At 42.6% G+C, this 26,308-nt stretch overlaps 1 protein-coding gene across 1 annotated transcript; it reads right to left on the reverse strand.

Annotated features, from left to right (window-relative positions):
- Positions 1 to 246: 246 nt before the first annotated feature.
- Positions 247 to 26,280, reverse strand: MGARP (mitochondria localized glutamic acid rich protein). The gene is made up of 7 exons (XM_084263642.1): positions 26,096 to 26,280; positions 24,266 to 24,369; positions 23,123 to 23,225; positions 18,356 to 18,568; positions 5,100 to 5,258; positions 4,346 to 4,394; positions 247 to 1,835 (listed from the first exon to the last, which is right to left on the reverse strand). Exons 1-6 carry the CDS (start codon positions 26,178 to 26,180, stop codon positions 4,348 to 4,350), a joined length of 711 nt encoding a protein of 236 aa, XP_084119768.1. The 5' UTR covers positions 26,181 to 26,280; the 3' UTR covers positions 247 to 1,835; positions 4,346 to 4,347.
- Positions 26,281 to 26,308: the final 28 nt, after the last annotated feature.

Here is a 26,308-nt window from a genome sequence, read left to right on the forward strand (position 1 = left end):
CACATTTCTTTGAAATCAGAAAAAATAAAAGCTTTGGAAAGTACATCATAGGTTGTGCCATCTGTTCCCAAAGGCTAATGTATTTTTTCCATGCACCAAAGAGAAAGGGACCTTCAGCAAATCCTTGTAGCCTCTGTCAGAAACCCTACTGCCAGCTGCAGAAATTAGAAACGGTTTCTTTCACCAGGAATTAGTGTATCCATCATAGGAGGCTTAATCTACTAGAAAAACAAAGATAGACTCTCATCCAACAAAATATCAGTCTAAGACCTTTATTCCAGTAGCTTTGTCTACAGAAATTACTTTTAATCACAGTGCCCTTATCCTTTAAGCAGAATGCTTCTTGAAGCTCAGGAGCCTGATTTTGCCTCTGCGTCATTCCAGTTATTCCTAAGCAGGTACAGGGGCAGTAGGCTGCATTTTTGTTAGAATGACATTATAATTTGCTTTATGATGTGGGGAGGAGCATGTGTCGCTTTGTGCCATGGGTAGGGATGTCATAATGCTGTAATTTTCCTTTCAATATTTTCCCAAAATTCTGCCTGATGAGAAAGCAGCCGGTAACACCTTAGAATTCCCGCTTTCCATATAAACTGTGTGCATTATACCTTATGTGGCCCTGGTTTGGAATTGCCACCATTCCATGATGGCTGCAATGCTTTTCACCTGGTGGGGTCTCAGGAAAAACTCTGTGGTAGAAGCACATCCATGCACGTGCACGACGGAAGTCTGGGAGAGGTGTCATGCAAACCCATTATTTGTTATAGATTTTTTCATTATTAAGGTAATACTAACATGACAAGATTATTTATCTCTTCTGTTCTTTATTAGTCCCCAAGAATCCCTGTCCATTTGAACACCTGTGGCATAGCCTTCCACAGGAATTTTGCTGGCCATCTGCGAGCGCTTGGAGAGGAGCTCGACGATAGCCTAAGTCACTTGTGATTTGTACAAGAGTGTTCTCTCAAACTTCTGTGTCACTGTGCCACCACTGCACATCACTTCTAGGACAGAATGACACAGAAAGACTACAGTAAGCTGAATAAGGTTTGTAGGAACAGAGCCCAGCAGCCTCAGGGTAGGAGCCACCTCTTTGACCGATGATGAGCTTCAACTGGTGTTCTTTTGATTTCCATCCTATGAAGTACCTATTGCTACTTTCAAACAGGTTTTGTTCTCAAAGCAGGAGCCTTAAAAACGTTTACTCATGGATATTACTGTGCTAGGAAGGGTGACATCTAAAATATTTATGCAGGGGGAAAATTAGTTCTTGTACAGCCAAATGTCCCATGCTTACAATTTCAAATCCAAACATGGGAGCAAACAAGGGTGATACTTCCCAGTGACCCAATTTAAAAATACTATCAGGTAATTTTTATAAGATTTTAACTTAGTTAAAATCTTTTGCATATATTTTAGCACGGAATGTCACAATGGAATAATTACGCACCACAGTTGGGACCAAAGCTATCAACGTACATAACAAGACAACAAAGACCTAGGAGGAGTCCACCTGACATGGTTTCAGCTAAGTCTACTGCTTCTCTTAGCACATGTATTTATTACATGCTGGGTGGTGCTGTGACACTTGTTACTGGATGCTACTTTCTAAAGCAGAGATGTTAATCACAGAAGCGTCTCTCTAACCAACTTAAATCGCATTAGGTTGTCTGCTGCAGCAATGAATACTGGTCCTAACGAGCTGTCTGTGGTATGACAAACTGCCCAGTTTCTTTAATGTCTCCAAGGAAGAGCATGAGGCTTCACACAGGAATCAGCTGGTTGATTGCCACAAAAATTTCCGTTAAACTTTTCAAAGGCTTCGGGGCTGCTTACTGGGAAAAAGAAAAGAGAATCTGGTTTAGAGGAAGCAACAATACATGATGATGTTTAGCAACAGACTCGATTCATTGGTCTTTCTATGCAAACATTGAAAGCACACTGTAAATTTGACTGCAGGCTATCAGTTCAGTGAATTCCAGCATATAAATACTACTGCCATATAAATCATGCTTATCTGATGGCATGTGAAAACCTGCTCTGCTACCACCACCAAAGCCCAATTTCAAGGAATCCCTCATCTTCAGCTGTGTTGCCCAGGTATAAATTAATTCCTCTGCATGCTGGACACCTTCCACTAAGCCTTACTTCTACAAATAGTTACTTGCTTAACTTTAAGCATGAGGTAAACCAATTGTGTTTGCTGAGATTACTGATGTAAGTAGCTTCATAGCGATGTGACTTTGGGGCCAACAGCCACACACAGAAGAATTGCTGTGCTCCGGAAAGAAGGGAGAACAATTGTATATTCTTACTCAGGCACATGCTCAGCATCAATCCAAGGCTTCAGCTGAGGATTTAACCCATTACTAAGACTTCTATTCCTCACCAAATAATTACTATTTTATATTTAAAAAAAAAAAGCTAACTGGATCCCAAATTGATTCTCACATCAACTTTTCCTGGTTTTTTGTTAGGTTGTGGGTTTGGTTAGTTTGGGTTTTTTTATTTTGGATTCCCCAAAAATATGATTTGTTTTAATGCTAGCTGAAAGTTGAGGTCCACACTATGAAGTGTTTACAATCAAAACATACACTAAACAAATAAAGAAATTCTTTCCTAACTGGGAATGACAAAGGCTTGTGAGTTGTAAATTGGAAGAAGTCAGCCTGGCTTTCAATCCAGTGGCAATCTTCCAGCTCCAAGTAGTAAAATGTTTGATAAACAATTATTTTCTTTTTTCCCCCAACAAGATTGAATTGGAATGTAGTTAAGAGATACTTTTTGTAACTTTGTGATGCTTCTGTTTAAGGTTGGATGTATATTCCTGTAGAAGATTCATCTATTTTTTTTACCTGATTTCAGTTTGTTACATCAAAGCTGCTTCCTACAGTTTGCCTTTCCTTCTACTCCCATCCTTTCAGTGACTGTCCCTGCCTTCACTAATTGAATTGGATATTGAGGGCATTTGTTGTCTAAATCAAAGTCTGGAGTAACAGTGCAACTATTTTTACTGGGAAAAATAAATATTCTGAACTATTTCTTTATCTGTGTCCCAGAGCAGAGAGAATTTATTGGTAACTTATTTTCTGATGCGATATCCTTAGGTGCCCTTAGCTTTTACTTTGAGCAAAAATAACAGCTTTGAGAGGCACACACTTGCAACTTTTCTGCACATCTCACCCACATCCATTAAATAACTGTTCCTCCTCACACCATTATTCCCAATAAAGCACAGAAATTCTATTTGACAGAGGTACATATCTTGCACTATCATTCTGTAAATTACTTTATAATTGTGGGATTGGCTTTATTTTTTCTTCTTCATTTTGAATGCTAAAACAACACAGAGATCTAAGACCATGCGGTTTAAGAACACTTCAACTTTTATGACAAGATAAGAGATGCTATCTTATTTTATATTGCAGTGGATGATGATAAGCAAATTTGCATTTGCAAAGGGCTGGGAACATAGTGATAAGGTTATATACACTTGCATTTTAAAATATACAGTTTAGGATAGAATGAAAAATAACTTTCTTTGCTCCTTCTCCTCTTGGCACTGTTGCTCCAAGAATTAGTGTATGAATCATTAACTAGCAGCAAATAATCCCGAGAATTACTGACCTGAGAGGTTTATTTGCTTAATTTTCAGTTCTTTTGTATTCTATTTAATATCTCTTGTACCAAGATTTGTGTTCATATTTCAACCAAACCTTTTATTCCCTCAGTTTCCTATCACTATCCTACAGCCCATTTTGGAAAGGGGAGTCACAGGAATAGCAGTAAGTATATTGTGGATATATTTTTTTTTATTCTGTAAAGTAATAAGGCCACCTGAGCGACATATTAACAACAGTGTAAGAATATTCAGTGGTTTTCATTAGCACGAACTTAAAGTGCAGAGAGACCAATTGTGAAAAAAAGTTTTTTTTCAAAAGGAAAAAAGCCAGTTCAGAAGGTTACAATGTTGCCATGTTTGCACTGAGGGTAACCAGAGAAGGGTTCACGTGTGTAAGGCAGTCCAGTATTGAACTTTTTTTGCCAGGGAGAAAGCTACAGCTCTTGGGTCTTGATCCAATGGACTGAGATAAAGCCATAAACACCCAGCATGACAACTGAAGTAAAAAAGCTTTGCCCTTAGCTTCTAAAAGGTGCCAGCAATGACTCCCAAACAATAACAAACACTTGCATTAAGTTCTTTTGTGCAGGGTACTTGTTGGGAGGAGGAAGACAACTTCCCCATCAGAATGCATGTGCAGACTCACCACATGCTGCAATTGCCACTGAGTGGGGGAAAAGGGGTGAAGAGCAGGAAATCACATGCTGCAATTGTGCTGTGTACCTTTATGGTTCCTTAGCAACTTCTTCAGGCTTCTCCTCCTCCACAGAAACTGAAAATGGAGATGAAACACCAATGAGAATAATTGGAAACAACTTATTCGAGGACATCTAGTCAAGGACATTGTTTCCTTTAGTCCAAAGGATCCCTTGGACTAAAGGGATACAATTGACAAAGTTGTATTAGGTACACAGACATTCTTGCTGTTAGCTTTCTAATTCTAATGGTAAAAGGGTTGAGAGGCCAAACTTCCAAACTCCTTTGAAAGTCTCCACAGTGATGATTTTAACACACATCTTTCTTTGCATCCAATTACATCATTCAACTTCAATAGCAATATAAGATCATTTATAGCTTCATTGAAACACTGTACGGTTTTTATATGCATATATATATCACATGCTCTGTATTTTTTCTTTCAGCAATGTAATTTAAGAAACTTCCACCTTTCAAATTGAGTGACATGTTAAAAAAGTGTGTTACATCACATGCAGCACAGGGGAGAATGAACTTTAGCCGCCCAGCAGAGCGTTGAGCCCAAAATGCCCCCACCATCCGACTCACTGACACCGATTTCTACCGCATGGAATAATTTCACAGTCAATATTTCTGCTAAGACTGTGATGCCAGACAGAGTCATCGCTGGCAGCCACATCACATCACTTGACTTCTGCATGCTCCAGCCGCTAGCTCAGCGCAAGCGGCCGTGTAGGCTTTTCAGAGACAAAACATTTCAGATCCAGCTGCACTCTTGCACCTTCTGACGTTTGCCCCGACTCCTCAGCATCAGCATCCTGGTTCCTGGGGGATGTGTCAGAAATCTCCTGAGCTGCTGAGGCTACTCCTTCCTTGACACTGTCTACGTTTTCCTCATGGGCAGAAGCAGCTGCAACATCCAAGACTTCATTCACAGTTTCTATGAATCAAATTAGAGAGATAATTGTCTTGTCTTTCCATTCACCACCATAAAGAAGGGTGAGCAGTCAAGGCTCACAAAGCATGAAGTACCTGCCTAACATACATGTTTGAAGTGACCAAGGGCAACAGGATCTATAGGATTATTAAATTTTATCACGTATATAAAAGTTTGCAAGTAGAAGTCCAGGGAAATCCCCAACCCTGGGGCAGAAAACTATGAATGTCTTAGACTATTTTCATGTCTTTAGACAAAGGGAAACATTCGCCAACATGTATATTCTCTTGCAGATACCCTCATCTTATTTTTCCAATTTCTGTTAAACTATTAATGACATGCAAGATACTAATGGTAAAGTTTCCATGGAAATACTCCAAGTCTGATCAACACTGTAAGACATTACACATATGCTCCACGTAACCTCATGAAGATGTCACAGGTAGTTTTAGAGGAGAAATGTTCTAACATCAGGCTGAAGTTCAGGCTGCAATTCCAGCGTAGCACGATTGCCAACTGGCTGCTTTTCCATATTCCTTAAGGATAAAGCAATCTATGAGTATGAAATATCAGTAATAGGTAATGCGTCTACATACAGCTACACTCTGCAGGGAGGCTGAACACATTGTCTGTCAGTTCCACATGAAATTTTAGAGTAAATTCATTCTTACCGTGGTCTTCTAACCTTCCTGTTGGAGGGCTCCATCATCACACCTCTTACCTGCTCGGCAGGCCAAGGTTCGGAGGAACTTTGCTGTTACAAATTGTACCCTATCCTAAGCTACACGGGCACTAAACAGCTTCCTTACAAGTTCAGCAAATGCAGTAAACGGGTTTTGTAGAGGTAGCATCCCATACCTTCTTTCAAATACCAGCTTGCAGCTACTTAAATACAGGCCATACCGAACAGCAACTATTTGGCTTTATTTTGCAGAATACTGACCGAGTTTTGAAGAAGAGACAGGAAAAAGCAATTGGGAATTGCTGCCTTTGTCTTTATAGGGAACAGCTATGCAAGAAAAGCAGTACATCTGAAATTCGACACATCAGGTATTTTATAGCTAGCATCACTTGATGTACTGCAATACATTTCCTATTGTAACAGCCTGCTGGGTTTGAGTCTGTAGCATCAAACATTCAGTTTCTATTACCAAAATAATTGCTCTCTGGCTCATAGTATTTCATTGCGCTAATTGCTGTTTATTACTTGTGATGTTTCAGTGTTTTAATTTCTTTTGCTCTGAGTGATTGGTAAGCAAGTAGAGGGAGCAGCAGGGACTTCCCAGCTTTTTAATAAAACCGCTGTTCCTTTAGATGGGAGTCGTATTTGTCACCTACAGGATTACCTGCCTGAAAAACAAACATCAACACTGAAACCACTTGTACTGAACAGTGTGTCTCTAGTCTGAAATATTCTTTATGGCTACCAGGAAGCAATCTACTGTGACAAAACACAGACTCCTACATGTTCATCCAGGTCTCTGCAGAGTAGCTTCCACTCCCTAAAACACAAAGGCACCTGTTGAGACTGGCAACACATGTGTAGGGATAATTGTCCTTGGTTACTGCAGAAAATTCCAGCCAGTTTTTCTACCTCAGTAGCTTTCACATTGGTTCCTTGAGCACAGGCAGCTACAGTGCAGCAGGAGGCACCTTTCTGGTGCCTCAGCTCAAGGGTTTTTTTTCAAGAAGAGCAAGCTGGCCATAGCTGGCTGTCCAAACACACTTGCTGATGGCAGCACCAAACATGGCAGCTTGTGCTGGGTTGTTATCCACCCCTCAAGGCATTATCTCCAACAAGGATTCAGACAGGTTCACAGAGATCATTTGGCATCATTTCTTTGGCTTTTTGCAAACTGCAGCAAGCTATCGAAGTGTCTTGGTGCTTTGAGCACCACGAAAACAAGAACCAGTCTATAACCATAATGTGACATACCTAAACAAATCTGGGTGTATTTTTTGGTGGTTTGCACCAAGACCAGTCTCAGAACAAACACTCTGCATCCCGCTCAACAAGGCCAAAACGTTAATGAATTGCCATCATCACAGATCAATGCTGGAGGAAGGATGACCCAGGGGGCAGGGAATGAGTCCCTCACCTCTTGCAGAACCAGGACTGCCACATGACAGCCCCTTCTCTGCAAGGAGCACCAGACATCCTGCCTCACTCCCTCTCACTCTCTCATACTGACCAGCTGATAGCATGAAGCATTACACAGTTTAAGAACTTCTTTTTGTTTCCCTGAATGATAAATTTAATCTCAGTGCTACCCCTCTCCCCCTTTTTTATTTTTAAAATCTGAATGTATTTCATATTTTTTCAGTCCAGCTTAATCTCTTGCAGTTGTTCCATGTAAAACCCTGCAGTAACACCCTATTTCCTAAAAGAGATTTTAATCTGGTACAATGATGACTCATTTTCCATAATCCTTAGGAGGAGGGTTTTACTTTTTCTGTCTGTTCAATTGCTAGAAAGCTGTTAATAACCCAGTCACAAAACTCTACAGCAACTAATAGATGTAACTGAAATCACTCCTTACCTTTATTACTTCCAATACTAAAAAATACAAGCTGCTGTACTTTTTCACATAGAGTTGCTGAGGAGTTACAGCATCTTAACCAGTTTGGTGTTGTTTTCTGAACAGTGAGCAGTTTGAAAGTCTGAAGGCCCCATATTTCTCTGTGCAGTGATGACTCCAACCCATTTGTCTATTTATGCCAGTTTTCCTACAGATTCAGCTGGCTTTAACTGAACAAGATAATCTGCATTATGCGACTGCTCCTCTGCAATGAAGAGACATGGTGTTTAAGTGCTGTTCATGTCTCGTTTTCTGCTGACTGCCCAGCTGCCTTACTGTCGATATTACATGACACCACTTCTGGTCCTTAACTTCTTTAGCCAAACACCCGCTCACAACGTTCCAGTCAAATCGATCTGTCAAATGATGATTCATCCTGACCCACAGAGTTCAAAATCTGCCACAAACGGGAACGTTCTGGATTTCTTTGAAGGGTTATTTTTCTTATATTCACAAAAGTGGGCTTGGTTTGGTTTTTCCTTAATACTGCAGGAGAAGAAAAAAGCCCCCACATCATTCGTCAACAGCACTGGAGTTAAATGGCTTCATCACTGTTTCATTGAGCGTTTTGTGCTTCATGTCCCCTCTCCCCACCTTAGCAGGATATATTACTCCACAGAAGCTATACAGTTCCTGGTTTCACACAAGGTGTTATACTGGCTAGCAAAATCTCAGCCTTAGTGTATAATATCAGCTATTTTTTTCTGAAAACTTGGTATTTCTCTTTCTTACGCTTCTTCACCGGGCATTTGTCCATTTTAAGTTTTGCCCTGGGATAAGCAGCTAAATCCCAGTATCAGCAGCTACAGTTTTCTTTGATTTTGCTGGGCATTTGTACATGCTGTTGCACTTACGAGATCTGAATTAGAATCTTAACCTTCTTGTGATTTCAACACAAGGGAACATAAAAGACCTCCAAGTCTAGGAGCAATCAAAGTAACTGCATTTACTAAACGTAGGCAAGCGCTTAGGCTTTGCACATTGCAACAGCACCTGGTCTGAAAGCATTCAGAGGGATTTTAACAGAGGGAGGATTCTGAGGACAAACACCCTCAGCCTAGTTAGACCCCTGACATATTTCCACTATGCAACCATCAGCACTTCACTCAATGTCATTGCTTATGTGTAATGCTGAACCCTAACAGAAACATCGCCTGCCTCTGCCCAGGACAGGTATATGCACTCTCAAGTGGTCTTTAGCCCCTCTGCTTCACAAGATAACTGGTTTTGAGAAGAAAGAATGTTCTTCCAGATAGCACCTGCAAGAACAGAACGTGACTGGGCAAGCACCAGCAGCATGCCACACAATACCAAACATTTATGTTATGAAAACACATCTGGTTCGAGTTGAGTAAATAAATAAAAGGAAATTGATTTCACAGACAAAAGGAAATTGATTTCACAGACAAAAGGAAATTAGCATTTGGGGTTTAGACTTTTGTAAAGTCAAGGTGCAGCATTGGGAAGCTCCAGCAGCTTGTCAGCACAATATCCAACATCTAGTTCCATCTCGAAAGATGATTTTTAGGGAAATGTCCATATCATTTGGTGGGGCAACGAAACAAGCACCACCAAGCTGGTTTATGCATAAAGCAGTTATTCCTGTGGCCTCTGAAGACACAATTTTTACTCTTACAAGCGCTTCAGTTGCAGCACTAAGAGCACAGGACTCCACATTGCTGTGCATTCACAGTAGAATATAAACCAGACCAAATCCCGAGCGCTGCTGCATCCTCAAGCCGATCAATTGAATTGTCTGAATTCCAGTGAGCTCAGTATTCCCCAACAGAATAGAGAAGCACAATAAGCTGGGACTTGCATGCTCTGCATCACTGACTTTGCTCCAGCTAATAATAAAAAATACACCCCCCATGACTTTTTCCTATTAACAATAAAACCAACAAAACAACACAAAGCCCCGCCCACGTGGATCGACTTTCAGAACCTAGATACCTCTGCTTGCACAGCCACCTCCCTGAAAGCTGCCAAACATTTAAAATGAGCTTTCCAGCTTCCCTGGGGGAGATTTTATGCAGAATCAGCCTGGATTTTTGTCTGGATACAAAGTTCTAGTTCAAAATTCAACCAGCTCACGCTGGTAGTCAAGTCCTGCCACCTGAGAAACAATATGCTACAGGAGGTACTTGAAGCAGGCAGGTGGGAGAGGGGTATGGAACAACCTGAGTTGGTGCTGATGGTGTTAAGCAGAATCTGAAATATGCCAAGAATTCTTGCAAGAATTTTTGTAGACAATGCTGTTTCTGACAGCATCTCTACAGGGCATACACTGTCATTTAGCATTCGGTGTTCACCACGTTGGGTTTTCCAAGCGGTGTTTGGTGCCACACACCACGTGTGAAAGCCAGCAAAGTCAACTACCACTTGTCCAACACACAGGTATTATTTCACACATCAGCTTTCACTGACCACAATTTCCGAAGAAAGCGATAGGACGTATGAGATCAAGGAGAAGAAACACACCTACAGTCATGCCAGCGTTGCCAAGAGCAGGAAGCAGAAGAATTGAGTACAAGAAGTTCTGCTCCTCCATCTAAGCAAACCTGGACTGCTCTGGGAGCAAAGTACCTTCCCTTTGCTACGATGCTGTAGTTTCTTCAGCGTGGCTTTAAAACTCAGAGCAGCCCCTCAAAAAAACTCAAACATGTTAAAATGTGAGGGTTAGGTCTTCACACTTCCACACGAGTAGCAACTAATTAGCAATTAATTGTTAAGAAAACCTATTTTAGATATAGAAAGGAAAGAACTGCTTTCCTCTTTCCTCATGCAAGGTGAAGCACTTTACCTTGTGAAAGAAACATACCTTTCTCTTAACAGTAAAAATAGGGAGCCGTCTCTCCCAGAGCAACACTCAAAGGAGGAAAAGTTTGAGGTTTAAAAAAGCATGGGGCATTCCTGGAACTCAGAACTTCACTCCCACAGCAAGCCTGAATCACCTTTGGCCATCCAGCTCAGCGCCACTACAAGCGCTCCTTGCTCAGAGCGCTTTTGTGTTGAAGCTTTTAATTGTTTTTACTACCTACTGATACCAGTTCAGAGATGACCCGTACCACTTGCTGGTAGGTATAATTAAACTTACATATTTTTATATCTTACTGGACTTCAAGCTTTTGCCTGGTACTTTTAAGTGCCTTTGTAAGTACATTTTCTTTATTTACAAGAGATATGGAGAAGATGGCTATTCCAGGGTTTAATATTACAGCTACATTCAATTTTTATTTTCCTCACGTGGGGAGAGGCGAGGGAAGCTTTTAACGAGACCGTGAAAGATAGCCCAGTCTTCTTAGGCTGACTACAGTCTATTTTTCCCCCCAGTCTGTACTAATACATTTAAAACTATCAAATTTGATTCTAATCCTCTTCCTTTGATTCATTTTAAAAGTGATATTTCCAGTCAGAAACAACAACCTGAACAGGCACTGCAATTTCTAGATATTAAAATAAATAGACTTTCCTGAGTGAAGCTTTTCACTTACAGCAGTATCCTTCATATCCTGATTTTTTTGTTTGATTTAAGCAGTCAAGACCAGGCTGGTATCTGTAATGCACAACGTCAGGTTCAATTACATTAAAAAATATTATTTGCAGAGGAATTTGGCTTTATAAAGCTAAAATAATAGAAGTTAGCCTGCATAATACAAATGGAATCTGCCTGGGGCACACGGACCAAAGCTGGAGAACAAACAAGGCTTTGATGTTTCAAACTGTCTATAACATAACCAATGTCATACAGTGACTCCAAAAGGAGGTGAGGGGTGTCAGATGTAACTCCAGAAACAGTATTTCATTTACAGCCTTTTAGAGAATCACTCTAAAAGACTGTAAATGAAATACATCGCATCACTCTGCGATGGGCTTTTTTAAATAAAGCTTCTCCTCGGTAGGGTCCACTCAGGATGTCCCCTGGAACATTAGGATAGGCAGAGCAAAATCTTCCCTTTTCATAGTTTGAAGACTTACTAATGGAAAACTGACAGCAGAGTAGAATCTTAAATACTCCCTGAATAAGGTGTCACTGAGCAGAGTGTGAGCATTTCAAGTCGTCCTGAGTGACATTCCTATTCTTGGGATGCTGCAAAGTAGAGCACAAGAGGTGGGGGTACCAGCGCCCACCCACCCCCCCCCCCAGATCTAATCCAGGGAAGAAACCAGCAACAGTGATAAGAAACCACAATTCCCTTAAAGGCAAACTTTAAATATTTTGGTTCCATCATCAGCTTTAGGGAAAATGTAAAAGAAATTTGTTCAGCAAACCCTGTTCTAAATCCTGAGGTGACAGCTAATGTCCCCTCCCTTCCTCCCATTGGAAGCCACCTGCTGTCCCAGGCACGGCCGACTTGGGTGCAGCAACTTCCTCCCCCTGCTTACAGGGGCTCAGCATGGAGGGCTTGCAGACCTGCAACATCCCAAGAATAGGAACGTCACTCAGGACAACTTGAAATGCTCACAGTCTGCTCAGTGACACCTTATTCAGGGAGTATTTAAGATTATCACCAGCTAGAGGAAGTTCCCCATCTCTTCAGAAAGGAGAAGCACTTAAATATTTGGCTTCAAAAAGGGAAAAGTCTACTGGGTGGTTAACCACAGCCCAACGCCTCACTCCGTCACTGAACTCAGCGCTTGGGCTTCGGGCAGGAAATAAAATAAACCTCTCATCAGCTCTACGTGCTACACCAAATCTGGGAACTGACCAACACTTAGAAAAGCACTGACTGGTTTTGAGTCTGATCAGTTCCTTGAATTCTTGGGACAGAAACTAGTGGCTGGCAGCAGCCGAAGCCCACGTTGCACTCAAATTGTTTGTGTAACTGCCCTGGTCCGGCCTCAGCCTTCTCTGCCCAGCAATGCCTCGCTCATGCTCACACTCACAGGCCTTGGGAGATTTCTCCCCTTGGCATCTCGGCAATTCCATAAGATAAACCTGATCCAGAGGCTTGGAGCCCAATGTCTGATAAGCAAAGGAAGGCTGGGATTTACAATAACCCTGCCACTACAAAAACACACTGGCTTTTTCTATTTGCAAGCCATCTGTAAGTAATCTAGATAAAAAAACATGGGGTAAAGTTGAGAGCATAAGCTATGGCATTATGAAACACAGTTTTAAGAAAAAAACATCATTTCTTCATACAGCAAGAAAAGAAAGAACTTCACCCAACCAAACATTTCACAGGAGGTTTGTGCCATAGGTCACTAGCTCCTAAGAAAAGCATCAATAGCTCGTATTAATGGCCAGAAGACTCACTTCCAGAGCTTCTTCAACAAGGGATGAGTAAAAATGAAGATGCAGAGATGTCTGAAATGCCTACCAGTGCATAATACCACGTCAATCCACAACAACTTACAATACTGCACATAACTTCAAGTATGACTTTCTAGATCCTGTCACAAGGATTTGTAGCAAAGGGAAGCAACTCGCATTGGTTCACTGGTTGGCTGTTGGAACGGATCACAGGGAAAACTAGTGCAAGTTAACATGGACAGCGTGTGTGAAAATGGACTAATAACCTGACGTATGAAATCCTTCAGGAGTCTAAGAGAACTTTCAAGTCAGGCATTTTCTTAAACACTTGTCAAATAAAAGTAATGCACCGTTTTATCTGCTTACATTGCTCTCAAAGGAGCAAAGTTCAGCCTGCTGGTTTTTAAAAAGGGTGTTTCTGCAATGAGAAACACGGCCCAAGAATTCGTACAAAACCCCCCTCTCGTGAGCATTCTGGTTTCACCTGCTGCCACAGGAGAATGGTGAGGTGATGCCTTTTCCTCTAAAGCAGGCAGCTAGCAGCATTCCCTGTGTGTGGTATTTAGAGAACTTTCAAATAACACAGGTAATACTAGTTAAGGTAACGGAAATGCTAACAGGCTTTGTTAACAAAGTGAGTTCTTGCTTTCCAATTTAAAGAAATAAAGTTATTTTAGGATTCTTTTTAAGTCTTGACAATGAACTGTAATTATTTTATTAGTAAAAAGCAGCAAGTCCACTTTCTCCTTAACAGTCACAATCATTTAGGCATTATTCACTTTACGCCCTTTTACCAGCTTTAATCTTTTCTTGAGAAGCTGCTTGTCCCCTCGTTCTACAAGAGACAAACAGAAAGGAACCGATTTGTTTGTACTCCTAGCTGCGAAGTTCTAGGGCTTTTTCCATTTTTCTGGAATTCCTCCCCAGCCCAGTGCACACTGTAAAGTTCTCTTTTCAACTAAGCTGACAAAAGCCAAACCACCTCTCCATTTACCCAGTTGTGTCCTCAGATGCTCACATAAGTCTTTTCAAAATACTGTTCATGTGCTGCCTACAGAGAGTTTCCAGCGATGCTGTGACAACTCATCTACAAGCTGGGTTTTATGAAGATAAAACAGGAGGACGAGAGAAGAGAGGTCCAACTATGAACTAGGGATAAGGTCTGCCCAGTCCTACCCAAGATGCAGATCTTACCCCAACCCTTAAGGCCGTAATGAGCTGCAGGCTGCAGAGCTTTCCCCCCTTCCTCTGTCTCACACAAATCAATGCCTAGAAGGATGCATTTATTTACGGAGCAGCATCATTCCAAAAGCCTCTGAGTAAGTATGAACAGTTGCAAATTACTTGCAGGGCTTTTCAGCACTCTTCAAAATACTCCCAGTGTCAGAGCATTTGAATAAGCACCCAGAGTCTGGTGACTTACCAAGCAGGAACAATGTACGCTGATCACGTCGGGTGCTTTTCTGCCTGCCTGGCATCGCCACATAACTGGGTCCGCACAAGTCCTGTCCAGCAAGCAGTAACTCCTGCCTAGCGCAGCCTCTACGTGTTTCTCTAGGCTGCAGACAACTGGCATCACCATGCTGTTCAAAGTGTAGTGTGGAACACACTGGGGTGTTCATGCACAAACTCTCCCCAATCCCCAGTTACTCACTCAAACGGTGTTTGAAATAGCAGAGAATGGAGCAGGTGCTTCAATACTTACAAAATCGGAAGGCAACCTATGCTATAGAAGTCAGGAGCCCAAGCAAGGACGGGTTTGGGCTAGTTGCTTTTGCCAGTTGGCAGTGCCAAAATCTCAAGCCTCAGTACTGGAGTTGGAGAAATGTTTACAGCAACAGTCCAAAACTAAAAGTCACAGAGGCAACAGCCTTGCCTGATGCAAAGAGCAGCTTGCCAATCTGTGCATTTTATAGTGTTTGCTCAATTAGAAGACTAATTGATCTTAGTTTATGGTCCCCAAGCACGAAGTACACTAAGAGGAGGACAGCATGAAACTTAGCAGCACCAGGCAGTAACCAAGAGTGACAGCAACAGCTCAAGTGAAAAAAAAAACATAGGGAAAAGTAGAATTTCAAGGAAACTCAAACCTTGAGAACAGGGTTACATGGCACAATACTTCTTTTGACAATAGTATTTCACAGAATTTCAGATACCAGTAGTTGTTTGTAAACTGCTTAAATCGAGGCACAGAGAAATATCAGCTGGGTACAATTGCAATTAACTTTCTACAAATGAAAGTTACTCTAGTTAAGTACCAAGTACCTACCTGTTTTGGCTCGGGGGTTTTTGCACATCCTTGTATAATCACACGTTCATATTATCTGAATAGATACAAATCTATGTGTACTGGAGCTGGAGACAAATGCCCTTTGGCACCTCGCACTTCCAAGCACATTACAGAAAGCCTTTTAGATGAAAAGAGACAATCGCCTTTGAAGAAGCAGAGGTTTTCTGGTGATGATAAAAACACCTGTACCTTCATCTGCAGGAATAACATCAAGCTACCAACAAAACTAAGTGTTCTTTTTCAAAGTGAGCCTGCATTGCTCTTGCCAGTTCCAAAAGAAAAATAATTCTCTACCCCATTAAAAATGCAGCCATGCTTTTTTTTCCTCTCCAAGCAGAGAGCACACAAATGATGAAAAAGGTTAAATACAAAAGTGAAAGGTGTTTCCAGAAGGATTTTTTTAAAAAACACAAACAGCTGTTGAGCACAGGTAAACGCTGAACAAAATGGTATATAGCACAGAGAACTTTTGAATCAAAATACCATCTGCTCGTATTTTCAGAACGATGCCAAGCTTTTACACAGCCTAAAGGAAAGGGATACTGATTGAAGCTTGTATGTGCAAAACCATGTGCTGCTTGTGAAACCCTTCATGCAGTCAAGAGCCAGCGGCCCCTGTCAGTTCCTCAGAGGTCTGAGAGGAAAAACCCTTCAGCGGTGGTGCTGCCCTCCTGCAGATCGGTCTGGAGGAGAGGACCAGCTGAACTCCAAGGAGATCAGGCAATGCTGCATCAGGAAGAACACTCCTTTGTTCCAGAAATTAGTACTTACCGAGGGGAAGTACAGCTGCTGCTGCTTGATATGAAATGCTTTAGCTAGTGAGTGAAGTCGTAACAGAAGTGCTGTTCTAGTGCTGTTTTCTTTGGTACGTACATTGCCATAGGAAACAGATCTAAGAAATCAGTGATTTTTAAATCATCATGCCCACTTCCAGCCAACACCAGCAGTAACTACAAGTTACAAGACATATTTCCTTTTACAAATAGTGACCACTGACTACATCAAGTCACCACATCCAGAATTAGATCCTCAGACTTAATCCACTTACACACAACATTTCTCAGGGAAGATCCTAGCTATGTCCTCTTCAACTGAGTGGCAGCAATATTTACCGTATGGAAGATCCAACAATTGACAAACATTCCTAGATAACCATTGTAAAAGGAATATTCAACCCCTTCAAGATGAAAGCCAAGTGCCCACTCCTTAAAGTGAAATTTTGCTATTGCTCTGTAGAGCAACAGGGAAGACACTTCAAAATATCTATATCTCTTAACAGCACTAATTCACTAATGTTAACATACATCAGCCTACTTCCCTTCTAAACAAACGGTTTAAATATTCCATAGAAATGGAGTTTTTTATAGCTCTAGGTATTTTAACAACTACATCATAAATATATTGTCTATGTGGACAGTAATAGGACAAGTAATAGGACAAGGGGCAATGGCTGCAAGTTGGAGCACAGGAAGTTCCGCACCAACATGCGGAAGAACTTTTTCACAGTGAGGGTGACAGAGCCCTGGGACAGGCTGCCCAGGGAGGTGGTGGAGTCTCCTTCTCTGGAGATATTCAAGACCCCTCTGGATGCCTATCTGTGCAATATGAGCTAGGGAGCTGCTTTGGCAGTGGGGTTGGACCCGATGATCTCTGGAGGTCCCTTCCAACCCCTACAATTCTGTGATTCTGTAATAGCCACTACAAATGTACTTACTTGTACAGATTGGACCCAGTATTGTTTTAAAATGTTATTTGTTATGGATTCTTTTGCAGACAAGCACAGGAGCTAGTCACCCATGAATTAAAGTTGCCTTTGTAGCTAGACCTTTCACAAAAGTCAGCCATTTGAAGTGCTGCACCATTTCTCAAGTTCATTTGTTAAAAAGGCAATTAAGATGCGTCTTTTCCTTACTGGAGTCACCAAGGAAAAAGGCAAAACCAATTCCAGAACCTGCTAATACTTCTCAAGGTATTGTGATTGCCCCTCATGGACTAGCAGGCAAAATACCTTTAATCACAGTCTGACCTGTGGTTTAGATATATGCTCTCCAGCAGCTGTTTGTTTTCTCAGAGTAAGTCAAACCCACATGTGAAGTAAAGATTCCATGTTTTAAGTCAAGCTGAAAAGCTTTCCTATCCATTGAGAAACACCAATTGCTTTATGTGTGTCCCTTCCACTTGCAGCTGAACAAATCAAAAGGGAATAAGCCATTGATCTATCCTTACAGGCTAGCAGGGAAAAAAGAGCATTAAAAAAAAGTCAAGTTAAATTAAAATCCTGTATTTTGTGCAACTTATGGATAGGTTTACATTTGTATTCTTGTGATTTTTTTTTAAAGTGCAGTAAACAAAAGTATTTAAAATACCCTGACAGTGAAATATGCTCAGTATGTAGCCACTAATCAATTTAAGTGTTTAACACCAATTTGAAATTGTATGGAATTTTTAAGTTTTAGCCCAGTATATCCTTAAAACTGAGATCATGACAACATTTTGGTTGCTATGCAAGATTCTGCTGAAGTTACTTTGGCCGAACAGCCGTGATTATCTAGTGTGAGTACCTTAGGAACAGGCAGTGCAATAAAACATTCAGATTCCTTAACGAACCCTTATAAGAACCAGGTCACTGAAACAAATGATTAACTGATCATATTACACAGCTTAAAGTAGGATCTTAAAGATCTTGCATTAAGATCATTCTCTCACATAAAGGAAGAGAAACAGAATGGGGTAGTAAAATAAACCTTTCATCCTCCTGGTTTTAGACTCTGGTGCCAGAGGCAGGATGCCCTGAGAGACTCCGATTCAAAACCAACTTAATTCACTTATGCTCCCATCAGGGAAGACCTGAATTAGCTTTCACTGTGGGACAAACTCCACTAGGAATACCTACATTCCTTCTCAATGTCCTGCACTAAGAGGCAGTTTTACAAGGCACAGCACACGCATGTAAAACCCACACCGGTAAGTTAACCTTGTGCTGCAGCTTCTGAATTAGCAGCAGTGTCCTGCTGTGCTTCCTCCACAAGAGGGGATGCATCGGGAGCCGGTAAGTCATTCTCCCCTCCGGTTGCTGGGGTCACCGCAGCACTCTCATCCCGTGCTGCAGGTCCAGCAGCAGCTGCTGCATCGGCCTCTTCCGTAGCTGTCTCGGCTTCGGTGACTTCAGCCATCTCTTCTTCATCACCTTTTAAGAATTTATTTAATACAATAAAGAGAGTAAAGCGCATGCATGCAACACAAAGTCACCAAATACTTTTTACCACTGGTCTCCTTCAAATTTAAAATGGAAAGCTAAGCTTTGCGATCAGAATTTACAAAGTCAAGAAACCGATAATTAACCCCCCCATATTGTCTAATGTGGCACCAAAAAGGATGTTTACAAGAAGAGGAAACCATATTCTTAATTACCGAGTCTCATAACCGCTTCACTGCAGTAAGAAAAGAAACTGTGGCTTAAAGCAAGTGACTGCAAGAGGTGGGAGTGCAGGGAAGGATAAATAAGCGCTGTTTCAAACCCACTGTGCTGAAAGGGCCAGTGACAATGCTTGTGCCCAGCAGTGGAGTTACCACACTGGGAATAAAACCTTTGCTCCCATACTGAAGCTCCAATGGAGTTAATCACCCAGTAGACTCACAGCTTAGAAGTGCTGCAAGCCAAGATGCACCTTCCCTTTGCACAGGGCTATTCCCAAGGTGGCTAACTCGGCTGGCAACAGCTACAGCTGTGCCAGGCCCAAGGAGGGATTAGTTTTCAGGTGGATTGGGTGCCATCTCTCAGCTCTATGCTGCCACTGGTACTCCCGCTATTCCTATTCACCCTGCTTTCTTTAAAGCTACGCTGAACGCACTGTGACCCCACAAGAGCCACAGTACTCAAGTAAGAATGGCAAGATCTGGGAGGCAGAATGAAGCAGGGGGCTCTGTCTGAAACTATCTGTAAATAAGGAGGAAAATAACTTGCTAATTTTAGGCAGTCACAGCACACTTAACTGGAGGTATGATCAACTTATGACTGACCGTTTTCTTCTTACAAGTTCTTGCTGTTTTTTAAAGACTTGTTGGTGCTGCTGTGGGTGGGACTCTGTAGAACCTGAAAACCCCACCGCTTCCCATCCATGCGTTACTCCCGACCCAGCTGAGACAAGTCATTAAAAACTAACAGCACAGAGCAGCCCAGGTGCACAACCACCATGCAAACATGCACTGGGACCACGTTAACAGAGAAAGGTGTACACCGAGTGTCCGCTGCAACGTTACCACTAGAACCAACACGCCACGTGAAAAATAGAACTGGAAATAAAGTTTGTAATACAGTGTAAACTAAGTGAGAATAGAAAGGACAGAGCTTAAAGAGACATAGTCAGAATCTACTTTATTCTTTTATATGTTTAAAAACTAAACCAGATCAATTTTAAATCTTGGTTTTCTTATGCTAGTGCAAGCTTATCTTTTTGCATTCGGGTTTAAACACAAGTCTATTCATCACCCAGTAAAAACCAAAGGTTTGTATCATGCAACCTGATCATGTCCCTTTAAGAGAAAGCTATATTTCAAAAAACTACAGTGATCACACAAAGAACAGACTAACAGCCAAGCTCAGCATTCAGTACACTTTATTGGACAGTCAAGTATAGAGTGCATTCATTCAGAACAGCCAGCTTCTCCATCTCAGAACTGCCTTCTACAAAGCAGATTCAGTAATAAGCTCAATATGGTTTGGCCTTGCAAACATAGATAGCTCTTATAAAGTCTCACAAGTAAGGAGTTTTACAATAGAAGGTATAAAGTCATCCCAAGGTAGGCTGCAAGGTACGCAATGGTGAACGACTGTCCTTTGTTTCTATTTAACTTCCTCAGGTTTGGAAAGAGATTTCCCTTGTATTTTAGTCTGGAAAGTGTAAAAGCAGAGTATAGATTAGAAAGATTGAATCAGCTTGCATCAAGTTAAAAAGAAAAGTCATTGCTAAAAAATGAAGGAAGTCAGGATCAAATTTAAAGAAGACACATGCAAATGGAAGACATTATTTAGTACTTTCTAAATAAGCAAGTAGAATGTTCTGCGGGGCAAACATCATTTTACAGTTCAAATGATGTCCCAGATTCCCTACTGGTACTTCAAGTCAGGCTTCTGCCAGGGGCTTTTTTAAATCCCTCCCTAGATTTGAGAGTAGCTTTCACTTATGAAGAACTACCAAAAAATTTGCTATTAGATCTGTTTTAAATCATCTTATACCATTGAGTATCATTTAAACTCTGATAAACAAGCAAGCATAGAATAGCATTTGATTGTTTCTCTTGTTTTGACAGCATTGTTTGCTACATGTAGTTCTTTACAGACATTTTGGGTTTGGGCATAAGGGGAGAACTATCCTTGGGATAAGAAAAGCTAAAAATCATGTGGATCAGGAAAGTTTCTCTCTGATCAGCTGCTCCCTCGTATTAAGTTCTCCCTGCTATAAAGTTCTTCTCTTATGACAGGACACACAGTAAGTATGTATGCCATGAATGTGTTGTATGGACTGCTGGTTTTTTAGCCACCACTTCACACTGTTACCAGCACTGGTTTAGATCTTCCTCTTAAGCTTGATTTTATGTCACCTTCACTACTGGATTACTCTGAGAACAGAATTTTTAATTGCCCTTATCAGCAATGCTTACTGTGAAGAAAAGCATCAGGGTTACCTGACTCTAAAGAATGTGTGGGGAAAGAGCAGCGGCGCCTCTGGGGAAAGCAAAACTATGGTAACACTCTGTGACAAGGTACACACAAATATATGACTATGCAGGCAGCAGGAAAAAATGGGGAGAAAGAGAAATGTCAATTCCTTTGAGAAAGCACACAGAGGATTCCACAGGAAAAGTAAGAACAGAAACCTCTTTTGGGAGGGTACAGTTGGGAACGAGGGAGGATTTTAGAGAGAGCTGATTCAACAGTAGTTTTGCATTGTGAATTGGAATTAGCTACTTGGAAGTCCAATTACAAACTCTGGGTTGAGCATTTACTCAGAGTTCCAATATTGGAAATAATACTGGAAACAAGTTTCAACTGTGTTCACCGTATAGCCCTACAAATGTTTGGGACTTCTTACTGTCAACAGTAAGGGAGGCAGCAATCACCTGCCGTTGGTTGTGAGACACTGACATAAATTATTAAGCAGCACAAGATTATAGGATGCCTAGAGAGTACCCAAAGTCAGAATGAGATAAATTACAGAGCACTTGAGTACTCTTACCCCAGTACTGGGCAACACAGGTATAGCCCTGGGTGGTCAACAGCACCACTGACTCTGCAGGTATCCCACCCAAACATTTTGGTAGACTAGGGTTAAAATTCAGTACCTTGCAGAAGGGATCCTTAAGAGAAAAGAGGGAATATATACATAACTGGCATCATTTTGAGTGCCCTAGAAGGTTTGCTTAATGCTTTCCTTTCTACCAGGTTCCTTTGAACACCTTAGTCAGAACACAATGAACACAACCCTCATTTCTTCCCCAAGCAGGAGATGACCGGGTCACTAGGAGAAAATACCTATTTTGGTCCTGGTTAGATTCTTTTATTTCAAGGACAAGAAAGGATTACGTTAAAATTGTGGGCAAACTCTCAGCATTTAAAGAATTAAGTTTAAAAATGGCATGGCTTTCAGCTGCTTAAGAACAAGAAAATGAAGGTGTTCTTCCATTTTAAACCTTAAAACCTGTAATTTTAAAGTTCTAAAACTAGAGGATATGTTGTGGAACTTCAGACTAACAACTTTCAAAGTAAAGCACTTTAGAGGCAGACAATTCAAAGCATGTTATCATGTTGGAAACAAAATTTAAGATCAACATACTTCATTTAAATGTATTCTTCCTGTGCATGCAAATATATTAAATTAATTCTCTAGACATCAGTGTCAGAAAAAATACAGAAGAGCTTCAAGTGCTACGGATTCATGAATTCCTTTATTTTTTAAATAACAACTAAATAAAAATATAAAGATCCTTAAAAAGCTATTTTTTCTAATTGCTGTTCCTAGCAAGGCCCCACTTGCCAAAGTTCCATCTTTTATATTAACACTGCCATAACACTAATTGATGTAGACAGAGACCACATTCCATTGCGAGTATCTGAACAAACATGGTCTAATTATTTAGGCATGGCAAAGCTACATAAGGATTTGCCATACATTCAGGTGGTGTCTGCTTTTTATTTTACGCTAAATTAGAACCCAAAAAAAGGGCAAAATCAAAGTTGTCAGATAGGAAATGGGTCCAGTTTACAGGGGTTTTTTTAAAAAACAAAAATAGGTTTTGGTATGGAACTGTGTGTTCCCTGTTGGCATGTGGCCTGGAGCCAAACTGTTGAGTGAGAAAAAGATATTATCTCCTCCCCTCAACAAACAAAAGAACAGAAGTGATTTTGACAGCATTATGCATTCAGTCAAGTTTCATTAAGCTTCCAGTAAATCAAATGCAAATACCCAATATACAATTAATGGTTCACACATCGACTCCCCCCATCCCAGGAGACTCCTGCGGGTTGATCACAGGCCAGATTCGCTGCCTAAACACTAAGCCCATTCCCAAAATTTGTGCAGAAGTGGCTTTCTAATAGAACACTGCACGAGACCTTTGTCTTTACTCCCACACGCAGAGCTCAGACAAGGACTTGGATGGGGTCGAGGCCTCATTAGGCAATGTAGAAATCCATTCCAGATCCTCACGTACCCGGGGAACAAGAGAGAAGAGCGCAACTCACCCCTGCTTGACCAAGGTTTGTTTTTCCGGCCCTCAGCTCTCTCATGAAGAATATTCATGTGTTCAATGTAGTTGCTGCGGGATGTGCTGACTACTCTGTAGGCCTGAAAGGAAATCATACCTGAACTTATTGCCACATCCCATCAAAGTTACCAAACAAAAAGAAGGGAGAGAAGGGTTTTTAAGCACGTCCTACTGCTCGTGCTGTAAAGCATACCAAATTATGCTAAGCAAGGCTAAAAACACAACCCCACCACTAACACATCTGTTACACTAACACATCTATACATTTCTTCACTGTTAGAAAGCAAGCTTTTGGAATGCTGCAATGTTTGAGGAACTGAACAAGGCATTTTAAAAGACAATTGCAGGCAGGTTATTTCTTTAAATAAAATTTTAAAAAAATTCCTAAACCCCACAAAACTACAGTAAAAAGGTGACAGCAAGAGAATGTGTTATTCCTTCAGATAGGCAATCACACAAGTTTGATACATGGAACAAGCAGAAGCTACTTGCCACTCAAGAGAATTATTCTGTGGGAGAGGGAAATGTGTATCCCTCTGGGATGTGCTAGTGACTATCAAGTTTTAGTGGGGGTGAGAGGAAGCTATGAAATGGGAGACTTTAGGGAGGTGATGCACAGGGTCTGATACATTTAAATGCAAGGAAGAGAATGATTACCTAGAAACTTGACAAAAGTAGATCTTTACAAAACTTTAACATGCTTTAAGTCATTAATGTTCTTTGTGCCCCAGTTAATGGGGTTCGTAATCTTCCCCTCGTGGCTTCAGACAACTTCACATCCATCTCACCCGCTTTGATATATTCTTAATGTTTGTGGTTGATAAGAGGAGGCAAGGGTGCCTTTCCCCATCTTTGGATACACAAAATCAGCTCAAGAGAACCAGTGAAACTCAAGCCTATCACTTGCCTGTTTTACTGTTAACTGACATCCAGTGCCATGGTCATTCTTAATGGAAAACACATCTGTCTAAAACTATGTGAAATTAAAGTTTGGCTGTATTTGATTATATGGTACGACATCCACGTTCAATTGAGGGTTTGTGTCTTGGCCGTATTCTTTAACCCAGAACACACCATGTAGACTCAGACAGCACAAACAGCTCCGCTCCCAAACACTTACATAGAACAAACCGCCGAACGCAGCAACGCCAGCAAGGACGTAGTAAATCATGCTCTCTCCAGAAGAGCCAGGAACGCTCCCAGATGACATCGGGCGATGAGGTGCTATAAAAAAACATTATTGACATTGATGGAAAGTGCTGCTAAAATACCATCACAAAACAGAATGATGGAAGCTGAGCTCGGTAGGGGAAGAGACGATTTAACTAGCTGCAGCAACATGGAGATGTTCAGCTTAGCAATGTTTAGTACAGCTGAGTAATGCAGGACGTGGTGCTTGACTGAAACAGGTACATAGCTGAGCTCTTCTGAAGGGTGCAAGATTTTCTGCAAGCTATGCTGCCTGCAACTTCTGAGTACTAGATGGAGGCTATACAGGTGAAGGAACTACTTAAGGAATGGGGGAAAAAAAAGCCAACAAAAAGCCCACAAAAAAACCAAATTAAACTGTCCTCATTCAGTTTTGCTGAAGTCATTATCATAAATCCTCTTCAGCTTAATAAGAGAACACAAAAAAAACCCAACAAAAAAACTCCACCTTTTCCTTTGAATTCACAGTCTTTCATTGTCAATCAGAGTGCTGACACATAGATATACACCCATAGCCTCAAGTATTGGCCAACAGGGCAGCCAGGCAGGATTACACAATTTTACCCCTGATCGAACAGGCATTCCCTGGAACAGCAGCGTTTGCCATTTCCGTTCTGTCACCATCTCTGCACTCCGACGCCTGCTATAGCCTCGGATTCTTCTGTACATCTCAGAGATGCCACAAAAAGCAACACAGAACGCTGTTAATCGAGAAAGCTTTCAGCAGACTCTCGTGACTTCATCCCAGACGAGCAGCACAGATGCGAAACTCCTATCGAAAGGCTGCTCGTTAGACACAAAATGGGGCTCTGAGCGTTGCAGTCGGTAGCTGCAGAACAGTCTCGGTATCAGGATATTGCCATCGGGTGCCAGATTATGTTTAGCAGCATCTGCCGCGTGACACGCTTTGCAGACTGCGATAGTCAGGCAGCCTAATGGGTCTTCTTGCGTTCCTACAGAAGGTTCTCATGAACGCCTTCCTTGCAAAGGCTGCGCCTTACAGTCAGGAGAGCGCTCTGCGCGCCTGCAATCATCCCCCAGCGGGGCCGAGGGATGCTTTGGGTGCCGGTTACACAATTCGTGACGCGCCAAGAGCCATGGCTGCACCGCGCCGGGCTGATTCACGCTCCCTCCCGGTGCTCGCAGCCCACGGAGGAAGCCGCTGAGGGGTACCCGTCTCGGGAACGGGGCTTAACCCTTCTGCGCTGCCGGCGCTGGGGCGGGAGCGGAGACACCGGCGGCCGCCTCGCTGAGGGAGGGGGGTTGCACCTGCCAGTCACCGAGCCTGCTTCCAGGGAAGGGGGGGCTCACGGGACACGGGGACGGCACCGCCGCTTCTCCCAAGGGCGAGGCGGCCAGCGGAGCCGTACCCCGCCCGGCGGAGCCACGGGCTTCCCCGCCGGAACGCGACGGAGGCTCCAAGGCAGCCGGTTCCCAGCGGCGGCGGGGGATGAGCGAGCAGCCGCCCTCGGTTCCCGCCGCCCCCTCACACCGCGGCTGCGCCCCGAGCCCACCGCGCCTCTCCCGGCCCCGCTCTCCCCCCCCCCCCACGCCGCCACAGCCCCCGGCCCGCGACCTTCGCGCGTCCCCGTGTCCCACACCCGCTGCAGACAGGCGGCAGCGCGTCACCTCTACCCTCCCCGTCCCATCCCGGCCCGCCCCGCGCGTCCCCCCGCGCCGTCCCATTGACCTCTACCAGCCCCGGCCCCGGGCCCGGCTCCCGGGTGTGCCCCCCGCGTACCGCGCTGCTTGAGGCGACTCGCAGCAGCGGGAGCCCTGCTCAGGCGAGAGGCCAGCGCCTGCGAGGCGGCCCTGCAGAGATACATGGTGGCGAGAATCGGTGAGCGCAGCGCGCCGAGCACCGCGAACCGCCTGACAGCGCGAAGCTCCTGCGGCCGCCGCAGAGGACACCGGCCTCCTCGCGCCCCCGCCCCGCCCCTCCCCTCCCCTCCCC

Source organism: Gallinula chloropus (genome assembly GCF_964237585.1).
Source record: "Gallinula chloropus genome assembly, chromosome: 4".
Taxonomy (NCBI): Eukaryota; Metazoa; Chordata; class Aves; order Gruiformes; family Rallidae; genus Gallinula; species Gallinula chloropus.